Source organism: Puma concolor, chromosome E3 (genome assembly GCF_028749965.1).
Source record: "Puma concolor isolate L17-30 chromosome E3, mPumCon1.1.hap2, whole genome shotgun sequence".
NCBI lineage: Eukaryota > Metazoa > Chordata > Mammalia > Carnivora > Felidae > Puma > Puma concolor.
The window spans coordinates 20,847,346-20,875,204 of record NC_141682.1 but is presented as its reverse complement, the minus strand read 5'-3'; the positions used below and the strand labels follow the sequence as shown (position 1 = coordinate 20,875,204).

At 54.5% G+C, this 27,859-nt stretch overlaps 1 protein-coding gene and 1 long non-coding RNA gene across 6 annotated transcripts; one reads left to right on the top strand and one right to left on the bottom strand.

Moving 5' to 3' along the window:
- Positions 1-100: 100 nt before the first annotated feature.
- LOC147573040 (uncharacterized) lies at positions 101-3,201 on the bottom strand. 2 transcript variants are annotated; one of them, XR_015245613.1, is made up of 3 exons: positions 2,628-3,051; positions 1,877-1,986; positions 101-1,474 (listed from the first exon to the last, which is right to left on the bottom strand). It is a non-coding gene; the product is annotated as an uncharacterized LOC147573040 (long non-coding RNA). The 2 variants fall into 2 exon arrangements; XR_015245612.1 differs by having other exon boundaries at positions 1,877-3,201.
- Positions 2,855-26,661, top strand: KDM8 (lysine demethylase 8 (putative)). 4 transcript variants are annotated; one of them, XM_086692639.1, is made up of 8 exons: positions 2,855-3,003; positions 13,063-13,588; positions 15,876-16,042; positions 17,122-17,254; positions 19,870-19,914; positions 24,722-24,871; positions 25,805-25,897; positions 25,982-26,661. In XM_086692639.1, exons 2-8 carry the CDS (start codon positions 13,097-13,099, stop codon positions 26,144-26,146), a joined length of 1,245 nt encoding a protein of 414 aa, XP_086548765.1. In that variant the 5' UTR covers positions 2,855-3,003; positions 13,063-13,096; the 3' UTR covers positions 26,147-26,661. The 4 variants fall into 4 exon arrangements, with proteins under 4 accessions (XP_086548765.1, XP_086548763.1, XP_086548762.1 ...); XM_086692636.1 differs by lacking the exon at positions 2,855-3,003 and adding an exon at positions 3,183-3,288; XM_086692638.1 differs by lacking the exon at positions 2,855-3,003 and adding an exon at positions 3,320-3,656.
- Positions 26,662-27,859: the final 1,198 nt, after the last annotated feature.

Genomic DNA, 27,859 nt, shown 5'->3' with positions numbered 1-27,859 from the left:
GGGGAGGAGTCTACTGTCCTAGAGAGAAAACCATAATGACGGGGTTTGGGGGCGATGGGGGTTCGGAGCTGACAGCCGAGAAAGAATTCTTGAAGACGTCTTTGGTGCAAAAAGGTGATTTTATTAGAGCACGGGGACAGGACCCGTGGGCAGAAAGAGCTGCACTGGGGTTGTGAAAAGTGACCGATTATATATATACCTTCTGGTTGGCAGGGGGTTAGGGACAGTGTAAGTCTCTAAGGAATTTTGGAAGCAAGGTTTCCAGGACCTTGAGGGGCTAGCTCGGAAAACATCTTTTGTTACTGCTTAGTAAAACCTCAGTCATGAGACCCTTCAGATGTGTATCAGGGGCCGTTAAGTCTGGAATATGACTGTTAACATATATCTTTGGGGGGGGGGGCGGTAGAGATAAAGGAGGTTTGCAAAGGAATTAAAAAAATTTTTTTAAATATTTTATTTACTTTTGAGAGAGAGAAAGACAGAGTATGAGTGGGGGAGGGGCAGAGAGTGAGGGAGACACAGAATCCAAAGCAGGCTCCAGGCTCTGAGCTGTCAGCACAGAGCCCGACGTGAGGTTCAAATTCATGAGCTGTGAGATCATGACCTGAACCAAAGTCGGACACTTAATTGACTGAGCCACCCAGGCACCCCGAAATTTTTATGTGTTTAAGGAGACTCACAGGATCCTGGGGGGGGGGGTGGTCAGGATAATATTAAGCCAAGATTCTCTTTTGCCCCTACCGAAGTGTCATCATCGTCAAGGCAGCTGAGCTCCTAGAGGAAGGTCACTCTGTTTCAAGGACTTGTTAATGGCTGTAGGCAGTAAGGGAATTTAATTTTTCATTTGCTTTGTTTCCCACACCACCATGGCAAGCACTTAAACCCCCTTACATCTCGATGAGGGTGATATTCGGGCTCCGGGAAATAGAATCTATAGGTTTCTGGAGATTAGGCTATGGAAAAGTTTACTATCCGTAAACTAGGCAGGAGTGTCAGAGGAATATCACACATATCCCACCTGGTGGAGGGGGGTGCTGTTAGCCTGTACTTTGCCCCTGGCTTGGCCCACGCTCCCTCATCAATAAGGTTTGCGAGCATCGTCAGGGTTGGGCAAAAAGATTTTTCTTTTATAGGCTGCAGAAAAGAACTAGAAAGTGGGATCAAAGAGTAGCATAACGGGACAGGGGATCAGAGAACATTCTGTCCTCTTCGCAAGAAGGACCGTCTGCTGGCTTAGGCTGGGCGTGGACCAAAGTTCAGGGGCTGGAGGAAGGAGAGAATTTAACGAAATTTGGCTGACAAGCATTTTGCTCTGATTGATTACTGGGGACAAGCAGTTCAGCTAATCACCTATGAGGCAAAGAGTGGGAATTTGGAGGGTCTGTGCCCGGCCTTGCCGGAGGTAAACACGGGCAGCATCCACGAGGCTTCTGGAAGTCACATGGAAAAGGGGTTCTTTGCAGCAAGCTGTTTTCTGGAACACAAAAGGGTGAGGGAAATTCCTTCAACCTTCACTGTTTTCCAGAAACACGGGGCTCAGACAAAATTCAATGCCGTCACCACTCGACTGGGGGGTGGAAATTATAATAGTTAATCTAGGATTTTAATATTTTTAAATGCTTTGAAAGCTCAAGGTGTGTAGTCAATGCTCAATAAATATCTGTTAATCTCTCTTCCCTGCAAGACCCTTGAGGGCAGGAGGTGAGTTCATTTGGTGTGTTTTCCACCATGTTAGCCAACTGCCTAGAACCCACTGATCTGCTGAATTGGCCTTGAGCAACCCTCAGTTTCCTTGTCTATAAGACATTATAATCTCCACCTAACAGGACTGTTAACATAATTAACATCGAGGAGTTCTCGGGGCCCCAGAGAATACCTGACACATCCCTGGTGACCAGTGACAAGGCTCTTCTCAGTTCTCTTTCTGACTCAGCCTTGACCTTGGGCGCTGTCCTTGGCTTGCTGAGTCCTGTTTTAGCAAGAATCCTGTTGGATTAAGCAGAAATCCCCTACCCTTGGTATCTGACCCGATTTCTTATCCTCTACCCTTGAATATCTTATCACCCTGGCCTGCCGTCAGCAAAAATCCTGGGTGGTCGGTTTAGCAGAATTCCCCTTATCCCTGACGCTTCCTCTTAAAAATTTCCCATCCACTGACCTAGACCCTGCTCCTTGGCTATGAATCTGCACTTGCCTTTGTCATATTTGGAGTCCAGGAGTACCTCTTTCCTCTATCACAGACCCCCACTGCAGCGGCAGGTAGCCTGCCTTACCACCTTTAACGGCGGTCATGAGTAACTTTTTTCTTTGATAGCAGGAAATGATTCCCTTCCCTTACCTCCTCGGGCTCCAGACCCACTGTGAGCAGGACTTTCTACCACCTCTGTACAATGCTTCAAAAGGCCTGAACCCCTGGAAGCCACGGGCAGGGTGCTCCAAACCAAAACCCGCAGTGATGCCCACACCACTCAGGGTCGGGGCCGCGGCGGCAGGAGTGAGGATTCTGGCTGCCCACTGAAACCCAGGATTTCCTCACTCCTGCGGGCCGTGGATGCAAAAATTTAGGAGCTGTGACTTTCCCAAAGTTCAAGGATTCGGCCACTTTATTTCACTGGGCACTGGCTGACCTCCCTGTAAACTAGGAAAACGAATCCTCTTAGTTGTACGGTTTCGATGAAATGGTGGATGCGAAGCTGACTAGCACACTAAGTTATCCTTGCTGAGGAAGTCGCAGGCGTCACCCACGTGGGAATCGAAAACCAGGAAAAGATCCCTCACTTGCGGGTCGCCTCTACCCTACGGCCTTGTAAACACGACGGGGCGGGGCCACGGCATCGATCACTCGGCGCTCGGCTAGGCACTCCGTCCCGATCAGGCGAGCACTGAGTGATCGATACTTCGGCAAGCCTGACTACTGGGAGGAGAGAGCCAGAGCGTTCCGACCAAACGGAACACGTCGTCGCCAGCCTCTGCGCCACTCCACACTGCCCAAACTCGAGACAGGTGAACTTGAGCAACTCCAGAGGGAGGGAAGCTCTGCCTCCTTAGAAGCAGAGGGGAGGACTGCGCAGGCGCTGTGTTAAAGGCGAAGCGCGGCGGGGCGTTGGGGGCGGGGATTGGCGGTGGAAAGACTGCCTCGCGCGTGCGCCTTGGAAATCCCCAGGCAGTTCTTCAAAGTAGAGAAATTGGGGCGGGAATGGGGAGGGGAGGGGGGAAAAAAAAAAAAAAGAGGCGGTGCATGCGCCCTGAGAACGCAGCGCCAACTCTCCTGCACGTCGCGCGTAGGAGGTAGGTTCCACGCGTGCGTAGTGCTCGTCTTAAACCAGTAATTTCGCATGCGTGAGGCCAGCGGTGTGCGCCTGCGCGATTCCTGGGGGCGCGTTGGCGGAACTCTAGTGCGCCTGCGCCAGTGTTTATTTCCTCGGTGATGGTACCTACAGGTAGTGGACTAAGCCTGCCTTTGTCATAGGCCTGGAGCTAGGTTGCTGTAAACCGAATGTGGGCCGTGACAAATGAAGCCCCAGGCGGGGAAGGGGTGTGAGCCCTCGGGTGGAGCGTCGGCTTGGGGTACCTGAAGGACAGGGATTTCTAAGTAATAGGAGTTAACTCTGAGCATTGGTGTCGCGTTATGCCCCTCGCGTTAGGGTCCAGCAAAGGTAACTCACCGTGCTCAGCAGGGTTACATATAGCAAGCCCAAGGTCAGGGGGCAGGCAGGTGTTAGGGCCCCACCGACGGCCCGAACCCGAGACAGCGGGGCCCTTAGAAGGCCAAAGTTACCCACGGCGCCGCTAAACAAAGCTTTCTGGAAAGAGTTCCAAATCTCTCTGGAAAGTTTTATAAACCTCCCTAGAAAGCTCTTGTGTTTTTTTGCACAGCTTACGTGGAATAGTGCCACGATAAAATTGAAGAGATTTGAAAACTAAGTAGGCAGCCTGCTCCCAGAAAGCCAGGTAGAGGCTCCTATTTTGGAAGCCACCCACGGCAGGCTTCTCATGACCGGCATACTGCTCTCAGGATGGCCATTTCGGGTCAGCCGGAGACGTTTGTGGGACCCTGGGGGGCTCTTAAATAAAGCCAACCCTCTGCGAATCCTGGTGAGATTCTCCAAGAAGCCGTTTCTCCCAGCCAGTTTAAAGTCTGTTGTGGCAATTGCTTTAGGTTCTTAAAGATAATTTAACAGAATTCTGGGATGAGTATCCTGGCTTCCCAGGAGGCATTGTTTTGTAACCAGCAGAACCCACTTGGGCTGTTGACTACGAAAGGCCAGCTTACAAAACGTGCTCCATCTGGATGGTGAATTGGCGAAGTCAGGACCTGAGGCCACGCAGTCTATTTTATGTAGCCGATACGTGGCTCCTTCGTGTTAAATACAACCAACAAGAAACCTTTTATGAAGCTCGCATCAGGTTGACTTATAAAGCGGAGACAAAAGCCACTCGGAGAGGTTAGTTCAGACAACCTTTATCCGACCCCCGTACCTAGAGTATCGTTATCATCAACAAATAAGCCTTTTGTAAGACACGCCAAGATACAGTCCACCGAGAGAAGCTATTTTGTGCAACCTGTACCTGACCTTCCCCTGAAAGCTGTCCCATGTCACGAAGCCAGTACACGTGGCACTTTGAAATGCCAGTTCACGAAGTCAGGACACAAGACCACTGGGGCTGCTTCTGTACCTGACACCTCCACCCTCACCTCCTTCAAAAAAAGACTTCTGTGACCAACAAGAGGTCTCTCCAGGCCGGTAACCTGACGAGTTTTAGGGAACTGACTTTAAAGTGACAATATAAGGCCACTCTGGCTTTTTCATAGGGCTTATAATTGGGGTGACCATCGGTCTCAGTTGGCCTGAATACCCCCAGCTTATGACTTGACCAGTCCTAAATATTAAATGTTTAAATAATATGAAATAAATGCTGAAATTTACGTACATATGAAAGAAAACTAACAGCACTCCCAGTAGTCAGCTTGTGAAATCTCTGCTTGCAGAAATGAAAGTCCCAAACAATGTAAGAACAAAGAACTTTGGAGAAAACGATGAGAATAAAAAGTTTTACAAGAGAAAAATGTATCCTTCACCAAGCCAAAACCCAACCAAACAAAAAAGGCCTATATACAGCATCCTGGTTTGTAGGATATATTCTGTAGTTAACCCACCTGTACCTGACTGCAGAAGGCAGTTTATACAACCTCTGCTTATGCCTTTTTATGTGGAATTCTGGGGGGCCAATTAGAAGATGAGTCTACAGTGCCACTCTGAAAGACTCACACAGTTTATTCTTGACTCCTTCCTCTGGAAGGCTGTGGTTTTTTTTTTGTTTTGTTTTAGAAAGAGAGAACCCATGAGTGGAGGAGAGGGGCAGAGGGAGAGAGAGAGAGAAAATCCCAAGCAGGCTCTATGTTCAGTGTAGAGCCTGACATGGGGCTGGATCCTGTGACGCTGGGATCATGACCTGAGCTGAATCAGAAGTTGGCCATTCGGTGAACTGACCCACTCCGGCATCCCAGGAAGGCTGTATCGTATAACCTTTTATAAAAGGCAGTTTAGTGGGGAACTCTGGGAAGCCAGTCAATAAAGCCAGGCCAAGGCCGCAAGACTACTCTGACTGACACCTTCCTCTGGAAGACTGTTTTACTATTATCAAGAAGCCTTTTTGTGAGACCAGTACATGGGGTGTGCTGGAAGTTTGATTTGTAAAGCCAGGACTTGAGGCCATTTGGAAAGGAGTTTCATGTGGCCTGTACCTGCCTTCAGTGGAGGGCCGTATCAGATGGCCTGTTGTGAGGGCTGCTGACAGCCCACATGGGGCCACCTTCTCTGGACCATAGTTTCATACAGTCATCAAGAAGGGGTTTGACCCAGCCAGTGAAAGCCCTTTTCTGTAAGGCCATTTCACGTGGGAACAGGAGCTAACCGAGAGGGTTGATGGGTAGAACCTAACACTTTCTTGGTGCTCTAAAGAAACCACGGGAGATTGGTTGGTTTGTAAAACTAACACAAAGGGTGGGTTTCATCGGGCCCTCAGACAAGGTCCAGTATGTAAAGAAACCTGTTTATGAAACAGTTCACGGCTCTCCTCTGGAAGACTGTTTCCTGTAGTAGGATGTGGCTCCTCCCCCAAAGGCTGTTTGATTCGGCAACTATTTAAAAGGCTGGGGCGCCTGGCTGGCGCAGTCGGTTGAGCGTCCGACTTCAGCCAGGTCACGATCTCGCGGTCCGTGAGTTCGAGCCCCGCGTCAGGCTCTGGGCTGATGGCTCAGAGCCTGGAGCCTGTTTCCGATTCTGTGTCTCCCTCTCTCTCTGCCCCTCCCCCGTTCATGCTCTGTCTCTCTCTGTCCCAAAAATAAATAAATGTTGGAAAAAAAAAATTTTTAAAAGGCTAACTAATGAAAGGGTCCGAGAAGCCAGTAGAATCAGGCTGTAGGATTATTCAGAGAAATAATGACCGGTATGCCACCTCGCCGTGGAAAGTTGCTTCCACCCGCGAACACAAGGCCTTCTGGGAGACTAGTGGTTTTTTTATTTTTTTAACACCTTTAAGTAATCTCTACAGCCAGCATAACACTTTTAAGTAATCTCTACAGCCAGGCTCAGACTCACAATCCCAAGATCAAGAGCTGTGTGCTCCACCAACTGAGCCAGCCAGGCGCCCCAGGGAGGCTAGTGTTACAAGATCAGCCATGAGGCCCTTTGGGAGGCCATTCAAGTGGCTATGACAGAGCCAGTCTGAAAAGTCGTTTTGAAAACAAACTCGGAGCTATCCCGGAGCGTCACCTCTGGAAGACTCTGTCATATGGTGTCAACATAAGTATCTCTGAAGACCGTTTGATAAAGCCATTCACCGAGGAGCTCTGGATTCGAAATTAATTACTAACATTATATTATGTGGCCAAGAGGAGACCTGTTTTGTACAGCCAGCCTGAGGCCCTCTCCCAGAAGGCTGTTTGACATGGCCATTTACATGAGGCCCTCTCCAAGGCCAATTTGCAAAGTAACACATAGGCTGCCTGAGGAGGCAGGTTTGTGGAGACCAAACAAGACGGCCTTGGGAGACCATGTTGCAAAGCAGTGCAGGGAGGCCACCTTGGGAAGCCGGTTGGCAAAGCAGCACACGAGGCCACCTGTAGAGGCTCACTTTGAAGGGCCTTTGTGAGCTCTCTGAGGGGGTGTTTTGTAAGGTCACCCCGAGAGGCCAGTTTACAAAGTCCGTACTCTGCATCCCAGAGAACTGGTTTATAGCCCATTTAAAATCCTCTGGGAAGCCGTTTTTTAAGGCCACTAAGAGACCGATTTACAAAGCGGGTACATAAGGACCCCTTTCGAAGCCATTTTTCTAGTCAGGCAAATAAGTGGTCTTCTGGGAGGTTTATTGCAGACCTTTGCGAGAAGCCAGGATATGAGGTCTCTGAGGTCTTCTGGCGCCCCGAGACTTCTCGAGGCTGCTTTATAAGACATGTGAGTCACTCTTGAGGGGATGAGCCATGAAGCCACCCAGGGAGGCCAGTTGACGGGCACACATATGGTTTTGTGTGTGGGTAGCGGGTAAGGCCACATTGGAAGTTTGGGCCGTGAAGCTCTCCCAAGAAAGCTGTTACTGAGACCAACACAAGACATTTATGAATCTTCTAGGAGGCTAGAGATAGAAATCGTCCTGGTAGGCGAGGGCCGTGCCACTCGAGGCTCTCGGTGCCATCCTTCACTGGGCCGGCTGGAAGGCTATCCCTTGTGCACTGAGGACCGAGCTAGGATACAAAGATCCAAAAGCTGATGTAATCCTCACCCCTGAAGCTGAAAAGTGTTCTGGGTAGACGCCACCACTTACTGTGTAGTTTTGGACAAGTTGCTCACTCTCCCAGATCTTAACTTCATTCGTCTCTGTAAAACCTCACATCACGAGATTGTAAGTGATTATATTGTAAGATTATAACGTACAGAAACCACAGAGCATCGACACGGCACGTAAGAAAGTCACTTCATTTTTCCCCTGGACTATAGTTTCTTCATCAGCAAAAGAAGGTGGGGGTGTAGGGAAAATGATCATATACGTCCCTAGCCACTTGACAGTGTTGTGAGGGACAAATAAGATTAGAGGGAGGGGAAGGGTGGGAGAACCGTGAAATGGGCAGTGGTACGTTATCGCTGTTGCTTTAGGCTCAGGAAGAGGTTCTTCAAAAATAATGACACGCAAGGAAGATCATCCGTTTTGCTTCTACGAAGTGATGGGATTTTCTCATCTGTTGAGTGGGAATAATAATTCCTTCATTACAGGGTTTTGTTGAGGGTTAAACAGCCCAGATTCCCAACTTCATCGTGTGCTGGCCGGAGATGTTGTGGCTCGGTTCCTTCACCCACGAGATCACGGAAGTCTGGGGGCCAGACTGCCTGAGTTTTAAATCTCTCGTGCCCCCTCTTCCTAGCGCAATGCGTGGGGCAAGTCACTTAACCACTTTAGCTTCCTTATCTGTGAAATGGGGACGATAATACTTTCTTCGAGTTTCTGTGAGAATTAAAAAGTGCTTAGGGCATCCTTGGCTTAGAGTAAACACTTTGTATATTTTCGGCTTCATCGGATTGTGAAGTTTAAAGAGGTAACGATGTGTTACTGTCAGTGTTGTGGGTGGTGTTAGTCACGAGTTGGCGAGAAATGAGTTAAAATGGGGCCCAGAGGTAGGGATGGGGCTGTCCAGCCTACCTGCAGGGACCACACCTCTAGCCTTCCTGTATCTTCCCTTCCCTGTCTACTGCTGACTTCTTCATGCACGTTGGTGCTAAAAGAAACTGCTTTCTTCTCCCGTTCTTTTGTGTGAGTTCTTGTTGAGTCCCAGGGTGTCAGGGAAATGTGAATAGGGGTGTTTATTAGTTATCTAGTGCCGTATGACAATTAGTTTAAGCTTAGTTGCCTAAAGCCACACATATTTATTATCTTAGATTCTTTGGGTCAAGAGTCTGTGGTGTGGCTTAGTGGGGTCCTCTGTGTCAGGATCTCACGAGGCTCGAGGTATGGTGTCCATCAGGATGAAGTTCTTGTCCAGAGGTTCAACTGGACAAGGATCTAAACCCCTGTGGTTGTTGGAACAATTCAGTTCTTGGAGGCTGTTGGACGGAGGGCCTCAGTTCCTAGCTTGCCATTGGCTCTAAGCCGCCATCATCTGTTCGCCATGCGGACCTCTCCCAACTGGCCACGTGCTCATCAGTGCACACGAGCCAGGAAGGCAGTAGGGAGAGTCGGCTGGCAGTGGAAGTTAAACCTCATGTAACCCAATCAAGGGGCATCCCATCCATCACCTTTGCCATCTTAGGCACAAAAAAAAAAAAGCCACATGTATCAAACTTACACACTTGTTGGCTAGAAGCAAGTCAACGGTTTTCTGTTGCTGCTGTAACAAATTACTGCAAACTTGGTGGCTTAAAACAGTATAGATTCATTATCTTACATTTTCGTAAGATTAGACCTTCAACATGGGGCTGACTGCTAAAATCAAGGTCTCGGCAAGGCAGCATTCCTTTCTGGAAGCTCCAGGGGAGAATCCATTTCCTGGCCTTTTGCTGCTTCTAGAGGCCACCCACATTCCTTAGTTTGTGACCCCCTCCCTCCATCTTCAAAGCCAGCAAAACTGCATCTCTCTGGCCCTTCTGTTATCACCTCTCCCTCTGACTCTGACTTTAACCAGGAAAGATTATTTCAAGGACTCCTCTATAAAGTTGGACCCACCCACACAATGCAGGATAATCTTTCCATCTCAGGGTCCTTATTCTTAACGGCATCTCCAAAGGCCATTCAAATTACAGGTCCTGCCCATGCTCCAGAGGAAGGAGTTAGATAAGGGTGTTAGTCACAGGAGGCAGGGATCACTGGGGAACGGTGGCTTTCTTCCCTTTATAGGAAGTGAGGCATCTGATAAGGCTTTATTAGTCTTCCTCCTTGCCTTTCACCATCCCCCAGGGGTGGGGGATATCAGTGACTCCTGTGGGTCAAGTAGGGTCCCTGACCAAAGAAGCCAACCCTGGCTGACAGAAGGAAGATGTTTTTTGGAGAGCCACTGGGGCCACAGAAGGAATGGAAAGCTGGAGAATTGCCCTTTGAAAAGAGTAAGAACGAAAGGGGCTCCATAACCCAGGAATCCGGGACGATAACTGTGAGGCCCCTAGACCAGGCTGGCCCAGAAATGGCCGGTAGGAGACCGTGATGCACCAGCCACCTCCAGTCCAGTCGATCTGCTCAAAAGTTCACATTCAAGGGAGGCAGCTTAGAACCAGTCGCCTGGCTTTGCGCACACACCCACGGCCTGGCAACATCCCACCTGACCGACCTCAGCGGGGGAGATGAAACTCCTCAGAAGGAAACGGAGGAGTGTTGTTAAGAAAGAGGAAAGGATTCTGAGCCACAAAACTGAATACTCTGCCCTCTCTGTTTCCTCAGCAATAGAAGTTTCTGTGTCAGGGCAGCTACCCGTTTTGACACACATCATCAGCAGTTTAGCGGCTCAACACAATGCAAGTTCTTTTTGGCTCATGAGGCATTCCAGCATGGGCGTATGTGCCCAGTCCTGTGGCCGCTGTGGCTGTGTCATCCTCTAGGGCCTCAGAGTCCTTCACTTGCAGCCAGCGGGTAGGGAAAGCGTGGAGAATCCTGTAGGGGGTGTATGCGGGCCAGGCCCGGGAGTGGCTGCATCACTTGGGTTCACATGAGCTGGTAGTCGTGGCCACGTCGCATGGCAGGGATGACCTGGAAATGTAGTCTGTGTGCCCAGGAAGAGGGTGAAAAGGATTTTGGTGAGCTTAAAGCAAGGGTTTGTTTTCGTAAAGTTTTATTGGAACGCGGCCATGCCCATTTGTTCACATACTGTGAAAGGCTGCTTTCATGCTACAGTGGCCGAGTAGCGACAGCAGTGACCGCATGGCCTGCCAGGCCTAAAACGTGTAACATCTGGCCTTTACAGAAAAAGTCAGCTGGCCCCTACCTAGCATAGAGCAGTCTCTGCAAAAAGCATGATGGTCCCTATTTCTTAGCATCGTGAGATAGACAGCGGATGGAACAGCTGTTAGTATACCCAGAGCGCAGTGGCACAGGTGACCAATCAGAGGTGAGCAATTACAAACCTGTGAGAACCTATTCACCTATTAGTGCTTACGCATTAGGACCGGCCAGCCGTCCGCATAGAAGAGCACCAACTATGATGTTTTTCCTTTCTGTGTAGGTTTTCTGTACTCCCAGGGTTCTTCCCGAGAAGTTAAGACCCCGTTCCTTCAATAGCCTTAGTTGAGTGCCCACCGGGAGCCGGACTTTAGGGAAATGGAGAGAAATGAGACACGTTCTTGTCCCGGAGAAGCTTGCCAGCTAGTCCTGGAGAGACAGACATGTAAGCCATCAGAGTGTTGGCAGGCTTCCCAGAGGGGATCATTTAAGGTGGGCCTCGAAGGTTGGATAGGAGTTTGCCAGAGAGGAGGGATGTTGGAGGCATTCCAGTTAAGGACAACATACGTTCCTGTCTGAATACACATTTATCCCGTGCCCATGGGGAGACTGGTATCGTACCAGGCCCTGAATGTAGGGGTGACCCCAGACAGACGGGGGCCCTGCCCTCACAAGAGTTTACGCTTGGCAGAGAAGACCGTTGTAGAGTCATTCACGTGAGACGTGTGTCACAAAGGACACGTGTGGAAAGCCGTGGGAACCTGTAAGGGAGATGTCTGCATGGTCTCTCTCTTTATAGAAAGTGACTTTATGTATATTTTATTTTTATTATTTTTATCGCTGATTTTTAAAAATCTTTTTTTTTTATTAAAAAAAATTTTTTTTTTCAACGTTTATTTATTTTTGGGATAGAGAGAGACAGAGCATGAACGGGGGAGGGGCAGAGAGAGAGGGAGACACAGAATCGGAAACAGGCTCCAGGCTCTGAGCCATCAGCCCAGAGCCCGACGCGGGGCTCGAACTCACGGACCGCGAGATCGTGACCTGGCTGAAGTCGGACGCTTAACCGACTGCGCCACCCAGGCGCCCCTTAAAAATCTTTTAATATTTTATTTTCATCATGGTCCCCATCTCCTATTTCCCCCATCCCTCCACACCCTTCCCCTCTGGTAACCATCAGTTTGTTCTATTTGAGAGTCTGTTTCTTGGTTTGTCTCCCTCTGTGTCTCATTTTTCCTTTGCTCATTTGCTTTGTTTCTTAAATTCCACATGAGTGAAATCCTATGGTGTTTGTCTTTCTCTGACTGATTTCGCTTAGCATAATACCCTCTAGTTCCATCCATGTTGTTGCAAATGGCAAGATTTCAATTTCTACGGCTGAGTAACATTCATTGAATATGTATATACCGCATCTTCCATGTCCATTCATCAGTCGATGGACACCTGGAATCTTTCCTTAATTTGGCTATTGTAGATAATGTTGGCTATAAACATAGGGGTGCATGTATCCCTTTGAATGAGTGTTTCTTTGTATTTTGGGGTAAATACCCAGTAGTGCAATTACGGGATCATGGGGTAGTTCTGCTTTTAACTTTTTGAGGAACCTCCATACTGTTTTCCAGAGCACGAGTTTGCATTCCCACCAACAGTTTTCAAGGCTTCCTGTTTCTCCAGACCCTCACCAGCATCAGTTGTTTCTTGTGTTTTTGATTTAGTCATTCTGACAGGTGGGAGGCGGAATCTCATTATGGTTTTGATTGGCATTTCCTAATGATGATTGACATTGAACATCTGTTCTTGTGTCTTTGGCCATCTGGATGTCTTCTTTGGAGAAATGTCTGTTGATGTCTCCTGCCCATCTCTTAACTGGGTTTATTTGCTTTTTGAGTGTTGAGTTGCATCGGTTCTTTATATATTTTAGATACTAAGCCTTTATCGGATATGCCATTTGCAAATACCGTCTCCCATTCCGTAGATTGCCTATTAGTATATACATTAAAAATCTCAGTGGGTGACGTTTTCGCTACTGGATATCATCACAGCTCTAGCTCCCCCCTCCCCAGTTTGATTTTATGAAAATCTACAAATGTATGTGTTTGGGCACGCGACACGCTGTTCTGCTCTAACTGTTCTTTCTTCCCGCAGCACCGTCGTCACGACCTGGCCGGCAGAGGGCCCCATGGCCGAGGGCGACCGGGAGCCCCTGGCGAGAGCCGGCACCCTCCGGGAAGCACTCAGGGCACTCCTGCCCCCCACTAAAGAGGAGCTGACGCTGCAGCTCGGGGAGAGGGTGGAGCGCAGCGTGGTGCGGCTGCTGCGGGAAGCGGTCGAGCTGTTCTGCGGCGGCCATGGGGGCGAGTGTCTGCAGGCCAGCGAGGCCATCCTGGACTACTCCTGGGAGAAACTCAACACCGGCCCGTGGCGCGACGTGCACAGAGACTGGCGCCGCGTGTACTCCTTCGGCTGCCTCCTGAAGGCCGTGTGTCTGTGCGAGGAGCCCGGGGACGCCGGCGCCGTGGCCGCAGCCCTGAGAGTCTGCGACATGGGCCTGCTGATGGGGGCGGCCATCCTCGGGGACATCCTCACTAAAGTCGCGGCCATCCTGCAGGCGCACCTCCCCTCGGGAAAGAGGCCCGCCCCGGGCCCGGCCCAGGAGCAGCCCCACGAGAAGGTATCTGGGTGGGATTGCCACCTGCCACACCTCAGGTGCCCCGCCGGTCCTGTTTTTCTAGAAGGAAGGAGTCTGCTCTCCCTGGGGGGTGAGGCCTCGCGGCATGAAAATAGCGTCTCCGTGGATTAGGAAGGGGAGGCGCTTGGCGTGATTTCCGATCCCCCCCCTCCCCCACCCCCCAGTGTCTACATAAGCAGTGCCCTTTCAGGAGAGAGGGAGGTGGACGCGCTGTGGCTCCAGAGAGCAGCAGCCCGGAGGGACGCATGGGCCCACGCCTTCCAGCTTGCTCTTGGTCAGCCCCTGGAAGCGTCACCCCTTTCCTGGCTGCCTTGCTCTCCGTGCCACCGCGTTTGGGCCACGTGCTACATCCAGCCATCTCCCATTCCTGTGACTGCTGGGTGCCGCCCCCAGGGTCCCGCCATGTGGCCTTCCCAGTGTTTAGCGCATGAGGACTACCCTGCAGGGCGGAGGCCAGGCTTCAGGTCCCAGCGCTGACACGCGGACCTCACCATACCTCTAGGCGTGTGGGAAAATGTTCGGCCTCACCTGTGGTTAAAAAAAAAGGCAAGAACAGCGAGGTAACGATGTCTGGCCGTGAAATTGACAAAGGAGGGTTTATGCAATACGGGTGCCACGGAGGATGCCAGGGGGCCAAGGGCAGGGTGCGTGGGTTGACCTTTCAGAGGGCAGGGCAGACATGCAGACCACGGGGGGCAGATGCCAGTGTCCTTTGACCCGGGAGTTTCACTGTTCGCTGCCCTTTCCTACGCCAACTCTGTCCCAAAGGAACACAGAGGTGGCCCCGTGCCCAGGGTGGGGCTCACGGTGCGGGTGGTGGTGGGCAGTGCGTGTAGCCGAGGGGGTGAGAGCTCAGGTCTGGAGTCGGCCTGCCGGGCCACGTTCCCACCAGCTGCCCACCGCCTGTGAGTCGGGCAGGTGTCTTGCCTCCTCTCTGCCCCCTGCGTTCCCATGCCTGTAAGGGGGTGGGGTTTGCTCGGCAGCTTTACGGCACCAGCGGTGGCCTAGATGTGCCAGGCGCCGAGGGCATGATACGTATAGAAGGGCCTGTTCTCCTGGAGTCTGGGTTACAGAGAGGCTGTTACAGAATGTGTTCTCCGTGCGGGGGGGGGGGGGGGGGGGAAGGTGGGGGAGGCAGCTCCGCTCACGGTGCTCAGGGAGGTGCCTCTGACGAGGGCGTGAGAAGAAATGAGAGCAGAGGGGTATAACAGGGATGGTGAGCACGAGGCCGCGTGCACGGCCTGCGGGTGAGACTGGTAGCTGTCACTGCCGCGGGGTCAGAGCTGGCGCACACACGTGCAGTGGGGTGGGGCGGAGGGAGGGGGGGGTGGGCAGAGCTGACGCACGCGCATACAGCAGAGGGGGCGGGGTCAGAGCCGGTGCACAGACTTGCAGTGGGGTGGGGCAGAGGGGGGGGCAGAGCTGACGCACGCGCGTGCAGCAGAGGGGGCGGGGTCAGAGCTGGCGCACACACGTGCAGCAGTGGGGGCAGAGGGAGCGGACGCTCCTGCCAGAGATCCTGGGCACTTCACGTGTGACACCTAGTCTCCCGGTCATGTAACAGAGGAGGAACCTGAGGCCCCAAGACAGTAACTTGCTCAGGTCACTCAGTTGGGAGGTGGTTGGGAAATTCCGGCACAGCCCCTCAGAAGACATCGCGGGGACTGAGTAGCAACGTGGAAACGTGGCTCATTCGTCCTGCATATTCCTGCCGGTGGGTCAACGGTCCTCTCCTCACGAGTGACAGGATGGGAGAGGAACGCATAGTAATGACAGAGTACTTTAACATCAGACGGCATTTGGGGTCGTAACGACTCCTCTGCGGAGTTTCTGTGAAAGCCTCACGTTCCTTTTACAATCAAATAGATGCTTTATCTACTCTTTCTTTTTTAATATTTATTTATTTTTGTGAGAGAGAGAGAGCGTGCAAGCAGGAGAGGGGCAGAGAGAGAGGGAGGAAAAATCCCGAGTGGAGCCTAACACGGGGCTCAAACTCACAAAACCGTGAGATCATGACCGGAGCCAAAACCAAGAGTTGGACGCTTAACCAACCGAGCCACCCAGGCGCCCTGAACAGACGCTTTAAGTGATCTAGTAGGAAGGGGCCAGGAGTACCAGGAGCAGCAGCAGTGGCAATGACAGTAGATGTTAGCTGTTCCCATTCGTGACAGCCGAGCTAGCCTGCCGGGGACGGACGCACGTTCCCGGCGGATGGCCCCGAATGTTAACTTTGCTGCACGTGCTGCTATTTTGTTTTGCTTTTAAACAGAAAGCGAGGCACGACCGTGTTTGGATTCCAGACGTGAGGTCTGAGAGAACGGTGCCCCGGCTCCGCTGCCCATCCCTCCAGCACTTCCGGAAGCATTTTCTGGTTCCAGGGAGGCCTGTGATCCTGGAAGGCGTGGCCGACCAGTGGCCGTGCATGAAGAAGTGGAGGTGGGTGGCTGTGAGGCCCGGGAGCCTCCTCGGCCCATTTCAGGACTCGGCTTCCACCTCTCTTCCTCCCCCGGGAAATGCAGCCTCGCACGCGCTTCCCGACCGGTCCCGCGTGGGCTGCTGAGGTTAAACAAGATGGCGCCGCTCCAAGTTCACGCCAGAGGTCGTAAGATCCGCGGCGTCCTCAGCTCACTTGCGCAAAGCAGGTGTTTTAGCGAGTGCTCACGTGGCGGTGCCGCGTTAAGTCTGCTCGTGGCATTTTGCAGGATCTGAGCAATCCCGTGGGCCTTCTCGGGGGCCTTGCGGCTTCAGAGCAGAAGCAAGAGCCTAAGACACGTCCCCTTCTCTCTAGGCGGGGCTCTTGGGCTCGTTCCCTCCTCACATCTGCATCTGGTCTCCCACCCCGGATTCATGGTTGTAAGAGCGGCTCAGGCTGCTGGACGGTGGCCGTAATGCCTATGGGAAGGAGCAGGGGTCAGTGAGGACGGGTGGCCGGGTCACCTGTGTCTGGGGGTCCGTGGAGGGGGCGGTTCCCGCCGAGGCTGTGGGAAGAGCTCTGCTGCAGGGGGGTTTTACCGGATTGAGCAGTGCCAGGTTTGCTCCCTCTCTGTCCGCCCTGGTTCCCGTGGGACAGGTACTGTCATCGCCCCCGTTTACAAATGGGGGCCAAGGGCTTAGAGAGGTTAAGTAACGTGCTCGAGGTCCTTGGCGTTCAGGACGCAGGCCTGTCTGCGCCCCCGCTGCACTCTCTGCCATTGGCTCCAAGGAGGTTTCCCAGCTTAGACACGAGGTGAGCAGAGACAGAACTGGGAGTTCCTAGCCAGCAGGGAGATAGAACCGCCCAGCAAGAGCCTTGGCAGGCCAGCCCCACTGGATCTCTCTGCAAAGCTCCGTGGTGCCAGTGGGCACGTAACCCCACGTGTCTGCACCTGAGCGCCCTCGCCAGTGCGGTGGGGGTGACAGCCTGTCCCCCAGAGGTTCCGTGAGGACAAAAGGAGACCCGTGTGAAGCACACTTAGAGGAGGGCCCGGCGAGGCTCAGCGCACAGGTGATGGTGACCGTACGCGTCTGTCTCCCAGCTTGGAGTACATCCAGGACGTCGCCGGCTGCCGGACTGTCCCGGTGGAGGTTGGTTCCAGGTACACTGACGAGGAGTGGTCCCAGACACTCATGACGGTCAACGAGTTCATCAGCAAGTACATCAGGGATGAGGTATGTCCCCGTGCCTCCTTTCCCGTGGGGCTCACCGCAGGGAGGACGCATGACATTCGGGCACTTCAGGGCAACCTTTTGGAGGCAGCCGTCTCTCAGAGCCTGTGGTCAGAAGGTGGGTGGGCCAGAGCGAGGGGGGCAGGCTGCCGGGCGGGCACAACGCGACTCATTTCAAGTCTTTTATTTTATTTAATTTTGGGCGGAACGATTTGGTGGTTTTTTAGTGTATTTGTAAGGTTTTCTGGCCATCACCAGTGTCTCATTCCAGAACATTCTCATCACTCCCAAAGAAACCCGGTAGCCATGAACAGTCATTTCCCCTTCGGCCCTCCCACCCCGTCCTCAGACGGCCACTAGCCTGCTTCCTGTTTCTGTGGGTCTCCCAATTCTGGACATTTCATAGAAATGGAATCGTATCAAACGTGGGCATCTGTGGCCACTTCCGCTCGGCAGAGTGCCGTCTGGGTTCGTCCACGCCGTGGCCCGCCGTCAGTCCCTCGTCCCTGGCTGTGCCCAGTACCCTTCCATTGCATGGAGACCCCACCTTGCGTTCCGGCATCGACTGACAGCCGTTCGGGTTGCACACACTTTGGCTGGCGTGGAAAGCGCCGCCGTGAGCGCTCACGTACAAGTGTTCGTCTCTCCCGGGTGTGTGCCAGAGGCGGGACCGCTGGGTTCTGTGGTGACTCCGTGTTTAACCGTTCTTGAGGAACTGTCAGGCTGTTCTCAGAAGCAGTGGTGCCGTTTTACCGTCTCAGATAAGGGCAGTGGTGGCTTCCCCTTCCCACACCCAAGGCAGCCCCGGGCCCGGGCCCTGTGAGTTCTGATCTGGTTTCGTCATGGGTCCGCTGCAGCCACAGGGCCCAGGTGGTGACCGTGCTGGCTGACAGTCCCTTCTGTTGTACGCTGTTCTACATCGTAACTGTGAGCTCCCGAGGGCCCCCCAGATCTCCCCCCACCCTGCACCATCACCCTTCCTGCCCCCATCGCTTCTCTTCCCAAGTGTCCGGCCTCCTCTGCCGGCGCCTGGTGCGGTTCTCCGGGGTGCGGCCTCGTCCCGCTGCGTTCACAGACCTCTTCCGTGCCCACGTCCCCTGCCTTCCACACCCACCCCCGCTGAGTCCCTTGTCGCCCAGAGGCCTGGAGAAGGGAACCGGGCACGAGAGCACACGATGCTGCTCTGCCCCTGTGCTCGCAGGAGTGAACCCCCTTTCCGGTCCCCTTTTCCGGGAAGAAGCCCCGAGCCCAGAGCGGAGCGCAGAACCAGAGGTGAGGTTTGTCAGGGGGCAGGCAGGTGCGCTTCGGGTTGAGGCGGGAGAGCGTTAACTCCAGCACCGTCTTGCCGGCTCTGTGGCCCAGGCTGGTTGCCGAACCTCTCGATCCTCAGTGCCCTGGCTTTGGGATCCGTTGGAGGTTGCCGATGCCTACTTCACAGGGTCATTTGTGAGAGTTAAACGCGGCAAGCTGTAAGCGTGGCACAGTCAGTGCCCGGTTAACCGAAGTTAGTGTCTCTGGGCCACGGTATCCATGGCAGGAGAGACCACATCACATCCGGCCGTGCCCACCTCGTAGCCCTGGTCTGGCATGTTGTAGTTTCCATAGTTGTAAGGAAGACAAGGGAATGAGGGAGAGGGTCGGAAGCACAGAGGTTCTCCAGGGATTCTAGAGAGGAGCCTTCGTGTCCTTCAACACAGTTTGAGCCCCAGAGCCCGTTAGACCCAGGCTGACTTCCGCGCTGGCTGTGGTGGGGGGGGGGGCAGCCTTGCGCGAGCTCTGCCCCCACTGGCCCTTCCAGAGCCCTAGACAGGAAGCCCTTCCTCCCAGGAAGCCCCTGAGCCTTGTGGAGCCCGGTGTGGAAAGCAGAGATCTTTTCATCCGTCTGCTGGCGGAAATTCTCACAAGATGATCATCCCCAGGGCAGGCCAGCGTGTAGGAAGCGGGCACTGACAGTTTTGCCAGGAAGACAACCTGGGATTCACTTTTGGGAAAATAACCTGGCAGAAGCAACTGGAACTTAGAATGCTCATGCCCCTTGACTCGGTTGTTCTGCTTTTGGGAGAACATAAACATAAGGAAGGCCCAGGATGTTAGACTGTTTGTGGAAATGCCAGGAAGACACCCTGAATGTCCACCAGCAGGGGATGGTTGACTTCATAGTGATCTGTCCCGTCTATGAAACATGGACCCGTCAAAAGAATGAGGCACGTATGTCTGTGCTCACCCGAAGAGATATTCGTGATGTTGTCATTAAATGAAAAATTTTCCAAAGTAATACATATGGTGTAGTTCCATTTTTATTTATAAAAAAGCCTCCTGTATGTGCAGCCTCTTCATTTTCAGGGAGGAAGCTGAGTCCTGGAGCAGCCCCTACAGAGGCAGCCCCGGATCGGAGTCTCCCCCAGGCCCAGCCTGGCCCCAGAGGGAGAGCGTCCCATTCGCCCCCAGGTCACGGGGGGGGGGACCAAGCAGGATAGAGCCGAGGGTCCTTGCCAGGTGGCTGCCTGGGGCCGGGTGCACCCTGGTGCCGAGAGGCCACTAACGGCAGCACCTGGAGGGTGTCCCTTACGACTAACCAGGCTTTCTGTGTCACTTCTGGTTTTTCTCTTGCGGCTCAGCCGAGGGACGTCGGGTACCTGGCTCAGCACCAGCTCTTTGACCAGGTAAGTCTGACGCCCTCTCCTCTTGTCTTTTCCACTCTCCCTCTGTCCCACCTCCCTTCCTGAGCTCTGAGCCCAGAAGGCAGGAAAGGGCCTGACAGCCTCATCGCCCACCCCACTGGTGAGCAAGGAGAACCTTGTGTGGCACCTGTGTCCTCCAGCAGCGGGCGGAGAGCAGACAAAGCTGCCAGGTGGCCAGTGAGAGCCTGGGCCTGCCGACCCCAGGGCCCCAAGACCCCGGTAGGGGGAGGAGGTGGCCCCAGCGGGTGGAGCCAGAAGTCTGAGCCGGTGTGGTCACACCCGAGGAATGGGTCTTGGGGAGCCAAGTGCGGGTGGCAGGCTCTGACCCGACCCACAAAGAGCGGGTCGCTGCCTTCCTTGGTGAGGGTTCTCCGGGCGGTCCCAGCACCGTCCTTACCCGGTGTCAGCTGTCTGTTCACGAGGCCGTCGCCCCGAGCTGGGCCCGTGTGTGCCTGGCCGGGCCCGGGTTCGTCTCCTGTGGGTCCCCAGTGCTGGTTGGCCAGATCGAAGACCCTCAGGACAGACCGGTTGAAGACTGAGAATGGAGGGGGTCTCGGGCGGCGGAGAGGAAGAGCAGGGCCCGGCCGGGCTGGAGGCAGGACATTCCAGTGAGAGGCGCTCCTGCACCGAGACTCGGGCTGCACCCTGGAGCGGGCCCCAAGTGCCGGCCATGGCCGCCTGCCTCGGAGGGTTCATTCAGAAGAGCAGAGCAAGAAGGTAGTGAGGGAGGCTGGGGCCCAGCGGGGAGAGCCTTGAAGTCCAGACCAAGAAATCGGACCTATCTGCAAGGCAGCGGGGGCCCCTGGGAGGTTTCTGAGCAGGAAATGCCTCCAGTGAGAGGAGGTATTCCGGGGAGATCTGTCAGGAGAGCCAGGGCAGTCGTGAGGGAGAGTGCCCGGGGGTAGAGAGACGGGTCCAGCTCTTTCTCTCCTTCACCGGTCGGCCCTAAGAAGGGGGCATCACAGGCTGGCCCCACCAGCCTCCCAGGAGCTGGCAGAAACGCTCTCAGCCCCCACCTGGCGGTGTGCCCCCCACATGCCTGTCACCCAGCGCCCTGGGTGCAGGGCTCGCTCACGAAGCCACCGTGGGAACTTGGGGGCCCGCCGGCTGGGGGGAAGTGAGAAAGGATGTGCCCTGACACGGAGGGACCTTAGCTCTGGTGGGAACAGGAAGAAAGGGCCCAGAAGATTCACAGCGATTCGTGGGTCGTAAGACCGTGAGTAGTTTTCCCTTTTTTTCTCCGCAGTTTGCAGAGTGTCTATAATGAGGATGTATAGTCATCATCGTGAGAAAAAATAGACTTTATTTATTTTTTTTTTAAATTTTTTTTTTCAACGTTTATTTATTTTTGGGACAGAGAGAGAGCATGAACGGGGGAGGGGCAGAGAGAGAGGGAGACACAGAATCGGAAACAGGCTCCAGGCTCTGAGCCATCAGCCCAGAGCCCGACGCGGGGCTCGAACTCACGGACCGCGAGATCGTGACCTGGCTGAAGTCGGACGCTTAACCGACTGCACCACCCAGGCGCCCCTAGACTTTATTTTTAAATGGAGGCACAATAAGGGAACAAAGAGAAGTGGAATCCGATTGTGTTCCATACTTTCAAAACCATCTAGTGAGGCTGGAACCATCTGAAGGCTCATCCTGGGGAGATGATTGAACAGTTTGGACAGGTGTCAGACAGGTGCCAACTGCCGGGGGCTGGACGCAGGTGGCTGGGCAGGGTTGAGGGAAAAGGCGCGGTCGAGGAAAACTCGAATTGAGACCCCGGTGACTGGTGAGCTTTGGTGGGGCTCGGGCACCACTGTGCGGCTGGGCTGGGGCTGCTCTCACTGCCTGTCCCGCCGGGGGACCCGGGCCCTGTGGGGGCTGTGCCAGCCGCCAGGAGCCCGTGTGCCGGAAATTAAAGAGGCCGGAGCAGGTGGGGGCTAGGTGGGCTGGGGTCTCTTGCCCAGCTCTCCCGAATTGGGACTTGTAGACCCTGCCTCCTGTCCTCTCTTGCTTAATGAAGGAAAGGGGAGTCCAGCCGTACGGTCCCCAGAGACCTGACCTCAGTCACACCTTCCAGGGGGACCTGAGAAGCCACGGGTAAACTTGGCTCCTTGTTTGGCCATTTTCCATTTTACTGGAACAAGAGGAAGCAGTTTTAGAAGCAGAAGGTGGGGGTGCCAGTGGTTCAGTCCGTTGAGCCTCTGACTCTTTTGTCGTTTAATTCTTTTTTAACATTGATTTTTGAGAGACAGAGTGAGAGTGGGGGAAGGGCAGAGAGAGAGGGAGACACGGAATCCGAAGCGGGCTCCAGGCTCCGAGCTGTTGGCACCGAGCCCGACACGGGGCTTGAATTGACAAACCGTGAGATCATGACCTGAGCCACCCAGGCACCCTAAGCCTCCGACTCTTGACTTTAACTCACGTTGTGATCCCGGGGTCATGGGATCAAGCCCCGAGTTGTGCTCCACACTGAGCATGGAATCTGCTTGAGATTCTCTCTCTCTCTCTCTCTCTCTCTCTCTCTCTCTCTCTCTCTCTCTCCTCCCTCCCTCCCTCCCTCCCTCCCCTCCCCCCCACACACATACTTTCAAATAAAAAAAAAAGTTAAAAAAAAAAAAGTAGAAGGCAGAGTGTCCGATTGCTTTTAAGACAAACCTTGAGGATATTTTGCCTTTTGGAGGGCCACCCGGCTCTTTATCTCAGGTCCCCAGAGATGTGTTTTTACCCCTGCCGTCCAGAGTGCTGCCTGGCGGGTCCCTGCACCGCTTTCTGGGGCCTTCTCTGCCTTCACGGAGCTCAGTGGCTCCCACCCAAAACCTCTTGCCCAAAAACCTCTTCCTTTTCTCCCAGGGGCCCCATGTTGTAGATTTTGGCCACCATGCCAGGCCTCCCTTTAATTATCAGGTCACATCCTGGGAGGCTTCCTTTCTCTTGGGGGGTCTCTGAGTCCAGTGGCTCTGATTACACCATTCAGTCAACCAGTCATATTTCAGAAATCCTGATAATGTCGTCAGGGACCAGTCAGCTTGTCAGCATTCCGCAGGCCCAGGGCCTGGCACGATCCCAGTGGGAAGCGGCTGTGTGGTGTGAGGGCCTGGTGGCAGAGGGGCGGGAGGTCCCCAGAGGCCTTGGGGATCTCCCATCCTCCCCACCCCTCTGGCCGACAGGACAGGGGGCCTCAGAACAGTGGACACAGCAGCCCGTCTGTATTTCTTCCTAGGCTGCTGCGGGGAGAGCATTCCAGCCATTCCGAAGGATGGATGGCTTCTTAGCAGCCTGAACTTGGAGGGGCTGCTACTGAAAGAATGGCCCACAAGCCGGCCCGCAGCTGCCCCTTTGACCCGGAAGGCGTTACTCGGGAAATACCCGAAGAAAGTAGCAGAAGGGTCCCCCTTGTCCCCCTTTAGGGACCAGACTTGAGTTTCTGTCGAATTTCCCAAAGCCTCCAAGCCGTTTGCCCCCACGGTTGGTGATCTTCGAGGTGATCTTCCCAACCTCAGCCTCCGTGAGGCCCCCGGCCCGTCCGCACAAAGGAGCACTGCTCAAGCTCACTGCCGGCTGGGTCGGAGCCTAAACACCCTGAAGACCGGCCCGTCCCCAGTCACTGTCGCAATGATTTTATCTTGGCCTCACCAGCAGCCCTGCACAGGGCCCCCTTTCCCCACACCCTCACCACCACTGGGCCGCATCCCTGGCCCAGTGTGCTCGTTTGATTAGTGGGAAACCGTGGCATCAGTGACGTTTCATTCAGATTTCTTCCCTAATGGGAGTGAACTCTTCCTTATGTCTAATTCATTTCTGTGTGATATCTGGGTTTTGCCCTTTGATTATTTGTGTAGTCACATATTGGGGTCCTTGTTATTTTTCCTTTTTATTTTGTATGAGCTCTCTACACTAACCCTCATTCACCACACTTCAAAAGTTTCCCACGTCAGCGGTCTTCATGTCAATTAACGTATTTAAAATGTATGTCTTGTGATTGCTTTATCATTAGTCAATTTTGGAAAATCTTCCTCTGCGGAGATGTGATAAATCCTCAACCCCATTTTCTTTTTTGTTTTTCTTTAGCTTGATTTTCAGAAAGTGCATTCTTTAGAAAATTACAAGTTGGTTGGCTTGTTTATGTACTTATTATTTTAATGTTTTTATTATTTTTTGAGAGAGCGTGCATGCACGTGTGAGGGGCAGAGAGAGAGGGAGACAGAATCTGAAGCAGGCCCCAGCCTCCGCACTGTTAAGCGCAGAGCCCCGATGGAAGGTTTAACTTGTGAACCAGGAGATCATGACCTGAGCCAAAGTCGGATGCTTAACCGACTGAGCCACGAGACACCCCTATTTTTTTTTATGTTTGTTTATTTTGAGAGAGAGAGAGAGAGAGAGAGAGAGAGAGAGAGAGAATCCCAAGCAGGCTGCACGCCATCAGCACAGATCCTGATGTGGGGCTTGAACCCATGAACCCGTGAGATCGTGACCTGAGCCAGAATCGAGGGTCGGACGCTTAACTGACTGAGCCACCCAGGCCCCCCAAGCTGGGTTAAGTGCAGAGCAGTGCTATCAGGCTTTTCAAACAGAAAACGAAGATGCCTATGACAGGAACAAATCTGAAAATAAAATGATAACTCTTCCCTAATTAAGCTATCTATTAATTTTTTTAGTTGGTTTTTAAGTCCCCGTCCCGTGAAACACGGACACAGGCGTGTTAGCGCCGAACCAGGCAGTGTGCGTTTGGCCCGTTGACTTCTGGGCCCGTGTGTCCCCGGCCGGACTCGGCCTCCCATGTCTGCTCTGACACCCACAGATCCCGGAGCTGAAGCGGGACATCAGCATCCCCGACTACTGTTGCCTGGGCGACGGAGACGAAGAAGAGATCACCATTAACGCCTGGTTTGGTCCCCAAGGAACCGTCTCTCCTCTCCATCAGGACCCTCAGCAGAACTTCCTGGTCCAGGTTAGAGTCGCTCCAGAGCATTGGCTTTCTGCCTCCTCCCGGCCCCGCCCTGCACGGGCTGGCCACGTTTTGGGTGTCTAAATGCCCAGAGAGGGATGTGGCAAAAATGAACCGGAGAGATGGCACCAGGCCCCCCGTGGGACCCTCTCTCCGGATGGGGCTGTTTCCACATGCGGTTCCCTGACCAGGAAGGACCCTCTGGGGTCCTGGCCGTGTCACCTGGGCAGAGCAGGGCTGGGCGTCATCTCGGGAGGGATCGAGTGCCTTCCCCCTGCCTGCCCTCCGACAGAACCAGGGTGGTCTCCCTGCGAGCACCTCTGTCCACATGAGAGGCTTCCCGGCCACTGGATGGTGTGTCCGGAGACCCAGACAGAGGAGCATGTGTGTTTCTTGCCAAAGGAGAGGCATCTGTTGTGGAACCACCTGAGTTTTTCTAGGCGGGTAGGTTTAACAAATGAGAACATTCTCCCGGCCCAGAGGCTCTGCCCGGAGATGCTAGAGAGGCTGGGATCCGGGGCCCAGAAGCCGGACTGCTTGGCATCCACGCCAGCCCTGTCACCTGTCAGCTGGGCGAACCTGGGCCACTTGGCTTGCCTCTCTGTGCCTCAGTTTCCCTATCTGTGAAATGGGGTGACGCTGAACCGCCGTGGAGGGTTGTGAGGAATTCAACAAGAGAACACACCTGGAGCAGCTGGAGGGTGGCTGCCACAGGCCGGTGCTTAGTTATCGTCGGCTATGGTCACGGAGTTACTGATTCGTGATCTGTTTGGAGGCTCAACGTGTGCCTGGCCTGGAGCGTGCGTGGGAGGGCTGGGGCATTCTGGGCGCAGGGAACGGCGCGCGGAAAGGCGTGGAGAGGTTCGGGAGGCTGGGGGGTTCAGGGACCTGTGGTCAGTGGGGGCAGCAGCTGACTGACGAGGCACTGTCTCGCAGGTGACGGGGAGGAAGTACATCCGGCTGTATTCGCCGCAGGAGTCAGAGGCTTTATATCCACACGACACGCATCTTCTTCACAACACGAGCCAGGTGGGTACGCAGGGACCCCGGGTGACGCTGCAGCCTCCCCCCTCCCTGCCCTGTCTCTGGAGACCTGGCAAGTGTTTTCTTCAGGTTGACGTGGAGAACCCCGACTTGGAGAAGTTCCCCAAGTTTGCCGAGGCCCCGTTCCTGTCCTGCATCCTGTCTCCCGGAGAGATCCTATTCATCCCGGTGAAATACTGGCATTACGTGCGGGCTCTGGACTTGAGCTTCTCCGTCAGCTTCTGGTGGTCGTAGCCAGGGCGGAAGGGTCTGAGACGCCAACAGCAGTCACGGATTCACGCGTTCCCTGCCCCACGCCCGGCCTGGGGCTGGGTCCCGGCATCTAGAGAGAAGCCAGACCCACCTGTGCCAAAGCCCTCGCCGGGCGCCGGGCTGCGTGCCAGGCGGACGCGGGGCCCGGCAAGGCGCACGTTCCGGCCAGGGATGCGCGGCAGAGGCCGGCGGGCGGGACCCCAGAAGGACGCTCTGCATGGAGACCGTGGGCCTCCTAAAGCCGGATGCGGTTGGGACGCGGGCGGGCAGTGTGGGCAGCGGTACAGGGTGGCTCTGAGGTCGGCTGCCTGGATTCCAACCCAGCCCCGTGGCTTAACCGCGGCGTCAGATTTGGAGCGGAAACCTCGTGGGTGGGTCTCCATCTGGGAAACGGCAGCCCGAGCCCCCACCGCAGAGAATTCCAGGGACGGTGCTGGCGCAGGGCCCCTGCGGGTCCGTGAACGCTCGCTGCTAATAATCACTAGGATTGCCACCTACTTGTTCGTCGTGACTGCGCCACGGCCCGCGGACTGGAGAGGCGGTGCAGGTCACGGGAGGGTCCTCATCGGCTGGCTCAGCTCAGACGGGTTTCGGTTGTCGTCACGGAAGCCTGACCTGCCTGCAGGGGTGCCTGCCTCTCCTAGTCTGCCGAATTTTCAACGCGCACCCTCCCGGTAGCCAGTTCCCCAGTCAAGAAACAGCCATCTGTGGCCCCTGGCGGCCCCCCTCCTGCCCCTCGGTCTCATTCGTTCCTGTCCCGCAGAGAGCCTTCCGCCCGGGAGGCCAGCTCCGCGTCCCTGCAGCGCCGGGGCCCTCAGGCTCAGAGGCCCCAGGGAAGATTCGGGCGGGCCCGGGACCCACGAGTTCCTGGAGCCGGAGCCTGGCCGCCCGGGTTGGGGCTAACACACACCGCAGGTGACCGAGAGGGACAGGGAAGCGTCGGTGGGCAGCCGGAACGCTAGCCGCTCGCGTCCTCTGCCACCAGGCCAGGGCATCGGAGCTTCATCACGTAGGTCCGGGGGCTCGAGTCGAGTGGGACCCTGTCAGAATATGCACGGAGCGGGGGAGGTGTTGGCGGGCAGGGGGTCGGGCACACGCTGACTCCTGCAGGAGGGGGTGTGCGGTCGGGGTGCAGCACTGGGCACGGAGGGCAGAGGCGAAGACGAGCTATTTAGGAAGTGAAATCGAGGGCTCTGTGGGGACTGCTTGCTCCCCTGTCTGGCATCATTAACAGTTATTTGCCAAATTCTGCAGATGAATTAATACCAAATGGCAAAGGTATCGAGGCATAAACTAGGGCTGCCACCGTGTCTGGCTCACTGGCTGTCCGTGAGGAACAGCGGGGGCTTGACTGCATCACTGACACCCCTCCCCACCCGAAGGGCGGCCGTGTGGCTCCAGCGCCTTACCCATGACGGCCGGCCGGCCCCCCGCTTCTGCTCCAGGCTGCTGTTGAGCAGAGGCCCGTCTGTAACGTAGGGATTCTGAAGTTAGGGACGAGGACTTGGGTGTTAAAACACGGTACGGACGCCCGGCCACCTGCAGCGGACGTCCCTTGTCTGGTGGCAAGACGGCAAAAGATAAAACCTTCGCGTGCTCTCCGGGCAAGGCTCCCGGGCTGCCGGCAGCACCAGCCAGGCTAGCAGAGGGCTGCTTCAGCCCCGAGGAACATGGGCGAAGGTCCACTGGGAATGA

Bases quoted from the DNA above. Each gene is read 5' to 3' on its own strand.
- KDM8 (XM_086692636.1), top strand. From the start codon at position 3,197: ATGGGGAGGGGAGGGGGGAAAAAAAAAAAAAAGAGGCGGTGCATGCGC. The intron at 3,289-13,062 runs GTAGGTTCCACG...TTCTTCCCGCAG, and splicing joins CTGCACGTCGCGCGTAGGAG to CACCGTCGTCACGACCTGGC. The intron at 17,255-19,869 runs GTATGTCCCCGT...CTTGCGGCTCAG, and splicing joins GCAAGTACATCAGGGATGAG to CCGAGGGACGTCGGGTACCT.